The sequence below is a fragment of the Elephantulus edwardii genome, unplaced genomic scaffold, assembly GCF_000299155.1.
Source record: "Elephantulus edwardii isolate Elephantulus edwardi_28Jun2011 unplaced genomic scaffold, EleEdw1.0 scaffold00171, whole genome shotgun sequence".
Classification (NCBI taxonomy): Eukaryota; Metazoa; Chordata; class Mammalia; order Macroscelidea; family Macroscelididae; genus Elephantulus; species Elephantulus edwardii.
Genome location: NW_006399921.1, coordinates 5235232 through 5245112, shown reverse-complemented (window position 1 = coordinate 5245112; position 9881 = coordinate 5235232). Strand labels below are relative to the sequence as shown.

General features: G+C 32.7%; 1 protein-coding gene across 1 annotated transcript in view; it reads left to right on the top strand.

The window, feature by feature from the left end:
- Positions 1–9881, top strand: part of ARHGEF12 (Rho guanine nucleotide exchange factor (GEF) 12) — a 244406-nt gene that overhangs the window by 146898 nt on the left and 87627 nt on the right. The window contains exons 6-9 of the mRNA XM_006895634.1: positions 2653–2710; positions 5089–5267; positions 7074–7151; positions 8471–8590. Coding sequence (XP_006895696.1) covers positions 2653–2710; positions 5089–5267; positions 7074–7151; positions 8471–8590 — 435 coding nt within the window. The remainder of the gene's footprint in view (positions 1–2652; positions 2711–5088; positions 5268–7073; positions 7152–8470; positions 8591–9881) is intronic.

The following is a 9881-nucleotide window of genomic DNA, read 5'->3' as shown; positions in this document are numbered from 1 at the left end:
AAAAAAAAAAATTAAAAAAAAATTTATTTCATTTGTCTTAAAATTAATTTAACGCTTTACTGAAGAACATAATAAATGAATTTAATAAATAGAATTATGTTGCACCTGGGTAGGAAAATAACTCACTGTTGTGAGTTATACCCTTTCACTCCAAAATAATTTCTTAGTAAAAAATTCCCATCAAATTATACTAACAAAATGTGTTATTGTTGTTGTGTATTGACAATTCACAACCAATGCATTGCTCACCCTTTGGCTGGTTTTCAGAGACAATAAATTGTGTGGGAGATAGCCGAACCTTCTCCCTCTGAGCAGCTGGTGGATTCAAACCACGTGCCTTTGAGATTGCACTGCAGCTTCTTACCACTAGGCCATCGATAGAATGTAGGAAATATGTTGTTACTGTCAAACTGATTATTCTTCCAGGTTAACTTTACAAAGGAATAACAATAGCTAAAGGAAAAAAAAAGTTTTTATATAAATGTTAGTGTGCTGGTGGTATGGTCTGTAGCAAGTTGCATCACTAACCCAAAGGCCATGTCTCTGGTGTTTTTCCCAGTAACTTCTTCAGATAATGTTGAACATCTTCTTTTGCACTTTATATAGCCTTGGAAACCCATGGTGGATCGATATGAGAAACTGGCTCGATGGCTGAAGTTTTTATTTTGATATATGAGGGGAGACAGTAGGATTAATTAAAAGCATGCTACTCTAATCTAGATTTAGATTTACTAGTAGTTCATATAGTTCAGAAAGAATACTTGAATTCAGATTAGTAAGAGTGAATGGGTTGGTCAGTCATTACTTTTTAGACAATGTACTTACTTAATCACTTAAAATAAAATTTTTATTAAGAAAAAGCCACCAAGCATATAGTTTACATACATACACACAATCTGCTGAAAATATTTGAAACTTACAGTATATTATCCTTAATATGTAAGTTGTGCTTACTAATCAAAAAGAAAATAATAGACAAAGTTTTAATTTTTTTAATAATTCTTTGTAATTGAAATTAACTTTAATGACAGTATGTTCAGCCTTATTAATAAGTTTAAAATTATAAGTATTTTTTGTTAGAAATTTAAAAAAATTAAAATACATAAACTGAGAGCTAGATAAATAAATCATAATTCATCTCCAGCTTTTAGGAAGAATGAACTGGGTCTCTACTTTGAAAGATATCCACAGTGCAATGAATATTATGGGTGGTTGTGTTTTTGGGGTTTTTTTAAGAAATAAAAATCAGTTGTTATACTACATATATAAGTGTGCATGCTTAAAAAATGTTTTCAGTTCCATATGACCCAGCTATTTCAGTACTTGGAATATACCCAAAGGAAAATAGAACTGAGACACAAACTAAGATTTGTATATCAATGTTCATAGCAGCATTATTCACAATAGTAGGAAAATAGAAACAACCCAAATGTCTTTCAACAAACAAATGGATTGAAAAATTGGTGTACCTACACATAATAGACTACTACGTAGCAGGCAGGAGCAACAATTTTCAGAAATACTATATAACGTGAAAGAGGCTAGAGACCATTATGATGAGTGAAATAATTCCATCTCATAAGAACAAATTCTGTGTAAAACCATTGTAAAAAATAGAAGGATAACTAGTAAGATGTGAATAAAAGTCCAGAGGGGGAAGTGGAGTGGGTAGGAGGGCTGAGATTACAGTGGGGGTGAAATCACAGCGTTGCCGAGTTTGGTGAGCAGAGGGAGAGGGTGAAGGAATTAGGAAAGACCCAGTGTGGACCTACAAAGGTGGGGTGATAGTAGGTGATGGTTTTATAAAACACAATACATGGAAAAGATCATATGAAACACATTGTATATAAATGAAACAGTGTATACTAATTTTGTATACAAACCAATATAAAATTATAAAAAATTAAAAGTGTTTCCAAGATTAAACAATGGTTAACCATGAATGCACTTGTACTGAAACTTTAAAAATTAGTATTTATACCACAAGGGAGTAAAAATTAATAAATAGATAATTTGCTGGAAGGGAAAGGCAATACACAATAGAGTTGACTATATATTGTAATTCATTACATTTATCAGTGATAATGTTATAAAAAAGTATAAATGATTTTATGAGGATTCATTATGACTTGTAAACCTTCAGTCAAATAAAAATAAATTTAAAATTGTATTATTTGCATTAGAGAAAGAAATATTAGATCCATGCTTCCTGTTTTTACTTGTTTGGTTTAGTAGAGGCTTTAGATAGCATTTCCTACATTTTTTCTGCCTAAAAATTACTTTTTTAGTGTTATGTTCATTATTAAAAACTGAGAGAAAATTGAGCATAGTTGTGAAAATAGCATTTAATATTTTATCTTTTTTGTGTGATTTTGGCACATCTGTAACTTAGTAATTAAAACACTTTTTCTTTGCAAGAGTCCTTAATTGTGATGGATTTGTACATCTATATAGTGTGTTGTCATTTTTTATAATGAATGTATCTGCATGTTTGTGTATGTCTGTACAGTTTTGTACATATATGTACACACAAAAATGTAGCTCAGTCTACTGTGTTATTGATTGTATTATGACTGATAATTCTGGAAATCAGTTTATCTATTTGTCCCATTTGAACATATTACGATAAACAGTGTTTTCATTTGCTTACAGGTGAATGGAACCCTGGTGACTCATTCAAACCATTTGGAGGTGGTGAAGCTAATCAAATGTAGGTGAATGTTACCTTCAATTATAGTTGTTTTCTCTAACTCTTTTGTTTGTTTTCACTAACTTTTATTATTATTATTAATTTCAGTGAACATTTACAGAGATTTTGAATTTCCATTCATTCATTGTTGCACTTCCCCCCCCCCATTTGCTCTTCTCTTTGAAAAGAAAAATTCCTTCAGTGGTATACAATTCCCCTGCACCCCTCCACCCCCACCCCGAGTATACTTCACTCTGCAATCTTCATTCCGGACTCTTAGGATAATCATAATGCCCTATAATATATTGCTTTTAAACTGTTCTCTCCCTCATCCATTTTCTATAACTCTTAATGACAAAATCAGCAGATTTTGTATGTGATGAGTCAGATTGTCAATACGTAGGCTGTGTACCTAACTTGGAGAGGACTGATTGGTAGTTTCAGATGCTCAGCTGACAACTGTAAGGTTGGAAGTTCGAACCCACCACTCCCAGGAGATATATGTGGCAGTCAGCTTCTATAAACTTAGAGTCTTTCAAACTCTGTGAGGCCTTTCTGTCCAATCCTGTAAAGTTTGTTTTAGTCAAAATTGACCTAACATCAATAATACAGTCAACTAAACCCTTTCAACATAGGGTAAAAGCAGTCATAAATAATATGTAAATTATAGACATAGCTATTCCAGTAACATTTTATTTAAAAAAATTTTGTGGGCTGGATTGAATTTATTGCTGACCCATGGATTAATAAGAGTATCTGATGTGAATGTTACTAGTTTACAAATAACCATCTGCAACTCTAGATATGTAACTTATTATCATGTGTGTCTTTCTTAGTAATATTTAAATCATATATTTCTTAATATTAAATTAATACATGTGAAAGATGCGTAAGTTACCTGGGAGAAAGAGAAGAATGTAAACCTAGATGCAATGATCTGATGAATTAAAATGAAACTTTAAAACCCCCAAATACCTCATTTAGCAGTTATTTTTCCCTTAGACAAATAAATGATTAAATAATCTAAGAGAGTGATATTCTTTTGGAAATCTCCAGCATTAACAATTTATGATATTTTTCAATAGAATTTCACAGTAGAATGCAAATAAGAAAGAACTCTTTGTTGCCAAGCAGAATCACTACAGCTTTACCTAATCCAATTTCTTCTCATTGAGTGGACATCTTTAAAATAGATTCAGTCAACTGAGTTGTTCCTTGACCTTCTTATTTCTTAAGTTAAACAAGGCTAAATTCCTTTAACTTTTCATCAGAGGACCAGTGATCCTCTTTGATCATAACTTTAAACCTTAGAACATCTTTAAAAGAAATAGGACAATCAAAATTAGATTTCCTATTTAAATAAATGTACTTACTTAGTTAATGAAATTTTGATGTATTTTTTATATGCTGCTGCTGATTGCCTTCGAGTTAAGCATGACGCATAGCAACACTATGAATAACAGAAATAATAAGGACTTGTCTGATGTCCTAACTATTGCAGAATACAAAAAGTAAGATTATTTTTTTAGCTTTCTGGGTTATGTTTTTAATTCATCTCATTATAAAGTTTACTTTAAAAATTGCTTTCTAGGACTATAGCAATTATTTTTCTTCAGTAGTTAGAAACTAGCTAAAACCCTGAAGTAATTAAAAAATCAGGCACACTCACTGCTGTGAAATTATTCTGACACACACATCAACTCTATAAGACAGAGTTTCTGGGGCTGCGAGTCTATGGAACACACTGGCTTTTCCTGCTCCTGGGCAGCAGCTTGTGGGTTTGAATTACCCAGCTTTTGGTTACAGCCCAACCCTTAGCCCCCTGCATCACCGGTTCTGAGTGTATAAAACCAAGTACACATTTCACATGCCTAAATCATGGGTACTAAAAAAAGAACTCTTTTATGTCCTGTTTTTTATATGCATGAAGAATATATATCACAAAGAATAAATGTCATTTAAACGCAAAGCCGTCTAGAAAGTTGTGAAGAAAAGAAAAGCTAGGAAACTATTGGAATCCAGCACATGAGCAAATGATCTGTGTCATTTCATCTTGAAATGTGATGATTTTTGGAACATATTCTAAAAATTAAACATAGCCATTAATGTATAGTTGATATTAACTCTTAAAAAATATCTTGTTTTTGTTATTAACTAATGTAAGTAGTAATTTGCTGTCAGAAAAAAGACTTTTTTTTTAAAAAAAAAAGATCTTTAGGGCAAGTACAAAAGGCAGATTATAAATGGATTTTTTTTTTCTCGTAGTAGCTGGTGAGACTTGCCTCACATAAGTGGATGTCTTGGGACTTTCACAGATTAAGTAGGGAAATGCTGAAAAATGTTTCTTGACAATGCACTTTTTCTTCCTCCCCCTTTTCCCATCTTTCTCTTCCCCCAAGCTGGTTCCTATGTAGCTCTCACTGTTCAGGGACGCCCACCTGGGTCGCCCCAGATTCCACTAGCTGATCCTGAAGTCGAGCCGGCAGTCATTGGACATATGTCTCCCATTATGACATCCCCTCATTCACCTGGAGCATCTGGAAACATGGAGAGAATCACTAGTCCTGTGCTTATGGGGGTAAGAGAATACTTCTTATTAAATGCTCAATAGCATTATGAATGCTTTTATATTAAGGGTTTTGAAGTCTTAGTTGATAAACAAAGTTCAATATTTTGTAAAATAATTTACTAGTAAAAAAATTCCATAGAAGTTTAAAATTATTTTAATTAGAGAATTGGGATAGCAGATTTAATTCAGCAAATACAAAACACTGTACATAGAACAATGCACCAACCATGAGAATGGGCAGAAAGTTGTGCTGTCAGCTCGGGGGAGGGGGTTCAAATCCACCAGCCATTCCACAGGAGAAAGAAGGAAACTCTCCTCCGCTGTGGTGTATAGCATCTGAAAACCCACTGGAGGGTCAGCTATTAGTCAGTTGAGTGGACAGCTGTCAGTTGATGTTTATAGGGTTTTTTTTTTCCTCCAGTGTATTTCATAGGCATTTAGAATGTATGTTCTAAGAGAACAAGTACTACTTCTTGTTTTTGTGTTTACTATTGTATGTATCTTCAATGCCTAAAATATTGATTAGTGTATGATTGCCACTTAATAGCCTTTTTTGACTGAATTTTAATCAAAAATATACAAGTTGTATTGACACAAGGACTGTAACAATGGGCTCAGCTGTATCAGAGATGTGGGAGTAGCACAGGATAGGACAAAGTTCAGATCTGTTGTTTTTAGGGTTATTATGAGTCATGGTCAATTTGTGCCTAATAAGAACAGTAGCATATTAAAGGCAGAATGTAGACATTATAAGAAAAAAAATACTAAGGAATTGGAGGAATATAGATTAGTTGTGATAAAGAAGAACTTTATAGAAAGTTACTATTTGAAGTGAGATTGGAAAGCAGATAACATTTAAGGGATGGAGATGAAACAAAAGCAACCCAACTCGACGAATAAAACAGTCCAGAATAGAGCCAAGCAAGCACAAAGTATTTTGGGGAAGTAGCAAGCATTCTTCTTTGGTTCCTGTAAATTGTGCTTATTAATGATGTCAAGGGAGATGAGACTGGAAAAATTAGATTGACTCTCTTGGAAAATCATGTTTTGCATGTAATTAGATCAGCAGACTTCATTAATATTGTGGCGTTTTTATAGCAAGAAAGTGATGGTATCATGACATGGTTTTAGGAAGACTCATTTAGTAAAAGGGAGCTCTGGTGCCTGGCCCACAGTGAGCTGTGCCACTGCTCACCCAGAAGCCACACACACTTTTCTGGCATTTTGGATCCACCAGCCCCCCAACAGGAGAAGGATAAGTCATCTCCTGTGGAATTTAAAGCTGACTTGACAGCATTAGGTTTGTATTAAGTTTAAATGTGGTAAATAAAACTAAATTAGGCTTTTGAAACAAGGGGGAAATGAATTACACATCTGTCTTCGTATTTCAAGTAGAAATTGCTGGGAATTTGAAACCTGCTTTGAAGTTGATAATGAAGATTTAAGCAGTAAAAGTATAAAATATTATACTATTTTTGGTTTTTTTTCATGTTTTAAATTTAAAATTACAATACTTAATGGCAACTTCATTTCTTATATATGTGTACACAATGGTTACTCCAACTATGAACAATATTGTTATTTTGAACGCAGTTTAATAAAATACAGGAACAGATAATTCTCTGTACTCTTATTTATATCTTTATGATTAATTGTTTAAAAATATGTCTTCATTACTCTCAGGAATAAAGAAAGTAAAGAAAGGTGTTGGAAATTGGCACTGAGACAATGTTTTAGATTTTTGTTTTTGTATTTATTTTAGCTTTCACTCTTCTGGTATTGGTTATTGTTTATGTTTTTAAAATCTTCTTCTAGGAGGAAAACAATGTGGTTCATAATCAGAAAGTAGAAATTCTGAGAAAAATGTTACAGAAAGAACAGGAGCGACTTCAGGTACTAAACTAGAAATGGGATTTTTCATAGGTCAGTAAAAATGTGACTGGGCATAGTTAAGTACTTATCTGAATTACAGTCAAGCATTATTAAAGTCATTGTTCTAATTTACTTCTTTTAAAATTTTATTTTGTTGGTTTTGAGCATGTATGCAGCCAACTATGTATCAGTTCAGCAATTTTCACATGTATAGTCGCTATGATTGCTCCTTGGGGTTGCATAGCCATTCTCACCCTCCTATTCTGAATTGTTCTTTCCTCATTAACATGCCTCCTAAGGTTCTGAGTTGGTTCTGACTTGAACAAGATAGATAGATAGATAGACGGAAAGACAGACAGACAGACGGACAAATACTTACTAGATAAAATCTTTACAACTAAAAAATCAGGAATACATTCCAAAGGTGTCTTAAAACCCAAAAGTTGATAATTTCTTTAGAGGTTATCTCAAAGCAGTAGCTTTAAGCGTTCTAGCCCCCTTAGCTCCAGAAAGTCATAAGTTCTTGAGAATTTGAATATTTATGGAGTTTGAAAACATAATGCTTAGTGAAATAAGTCAATCACAAAAGAACATGACCAAATAAAATGACTTATTGAAAAAAGATGAGGAAAGGCAAATATATAGAGACTAATGTGTGTAAGTGGATATGAGGAGTAGGGAGGAGAGAAGAAAGGGAGTTTAATTGTGATGAAAATATCAGTTTGATTAAGAGTAAGAGTGAAAGCCAGCTGCTGTCAATCATTTGCACATCTGTGAAATGTTGAATTGGCAAAAATTATGTAATTGATATTTTAAAACAACTATCCAATAAAAGAGTTAACTTCTGAAGCTGCTCTTCTTATTAACCAAAAGCTTCACGGAATTTAATTCTTGGTTTGGAAATTTAGGGTAATGCTTTTATGAGACATCCCAATTAAATGATCCAATAACATAGTAGTTTCTGTCTACTTTCTAGTTTGTTGCATAGGACCTGGGATCTTAAAAGCTAGCAAGTGGCCATCTAAGGCTTGATAATTGGTCTTTATTTTCCTGATGCAATAAAGAAAGAAGAATTGAGAATAGGAGGAGGATTTGGAATGTATGGCTACTTGCCTTCATAAACAGCTGCCTCCTTTACCAGACGAGAAGAACTGGATGGTTCTTGGCTACCATTACTGAACATTTTAATTGAGGACTGTAGAAGAATCTTATCAAAAGATAAAGAGCTGTTAACTCTTTTATTGAAAGGATACTTTATATGTTAATAGTATGGATTTCTCCTCCCCCTATATTTTGTTATATAAGTAAGTGATTCTCAAAATACTTTTAAAACTTTTCAGTTACTACAGGAAGATTACAACCGGACACCTGCCCAGAGATTGCTGAAAGAGATCCAGGAGGCCAAGAAGCACATTCCTCAGCTGCAGGAGCAGTTATCCAAAGCCACAGGCTCTGCTCAGGTAGCATCATTGTTTTTCTGAGAATATGCCGGAGAATGCTTCGGATGCCTTTAAAAAAGTTCTTTTTTATAGCATAGGACAACAGGATGTCCTGTGTAGGATGTTACAGAAATAATGATGAAAAGAAATGTGGCCTTCTGGTTGGTTGTTTGTTCATGTTATCTTTGTTCCATAAAAATTTAAAAAACAATTGAGTACTTTTGCTTTGATGTGACAAACTACTAAAAAAATTTAGATCCTTCTGTTAACATTTTTTTTTAATTTCATTCTACCATTTTGAAACGGTAACAATTGATATGCTTTTAAGTAGTGATTTAATATGTTACTGAATGGTAGGTGAGCTCTTAATATTCACAACCACTCTGATAGTAAATTTTGCTTTTCAATCTACTTTATATATAAATATGAGAAAGCTTAGATCATAGAACTTGTTCAGAATTATATAACTGAAACCCAATCTGATGATTTCAAATGACTCACATTATTTATGACTTTATTTTTACTTTACTTTTAAATATATAGATATAAATTATGGAGATAATGGTCTCATTACAAAAAAAGTTTATTATTTGTATGTCAGCCAAATTAATATTACCTGGTCAACCAGGTAACATTCAGACTTGAGACATGAAAAGAAAACTTAGATGTAAAGTTCTTTAAAGTTAAATGGACAGATATCTTTATTGCATTTTTTAAATGAGTGAAAAGCTCTTTTGTCCCTGTTTTTATCTTAGGTTTGGAATTGAAAACATATATATAGAACTAAAAGGATTTTTTTTATCATCAATATAATCTGATTATTTTAAAGTATTGGGTAATGATGTGCAAAGTCCAACGGTGATTGATTTTATAAAACATACATGGGAATGATTGTATTAAACATAATATTAATGAAGAATAGTGTGAAACACAATATATATGAACTTTGTGAGCAAACAAATATAAAATTTAAAATAATTGCAGTATGATTGAGAAAATTAGAGTGGAGAGTAATTTCTGTAAGGCCACTTAGTATATAAATCATCCCGACTTCCTGATTTGTTGTACTTTTCATTACTCATAATATATTAATTTGTCTCATAACTTTAAGTTTCATAAGTTTGGAGAATTTTTTTCAGTGAAAAGACAAGGAAAAATGGGGTTGCCTTTATAGTAAAAAAAGTAATTTCTAGATCCATCTTGAAGTACAACATTGTGAGTGACAGGATTATATATCCATACGCTTACAAGGAAGCCCAGTAAATACCACTATCATTCAGATATATGCACCAACAACCAGAGCCAAAGAAGA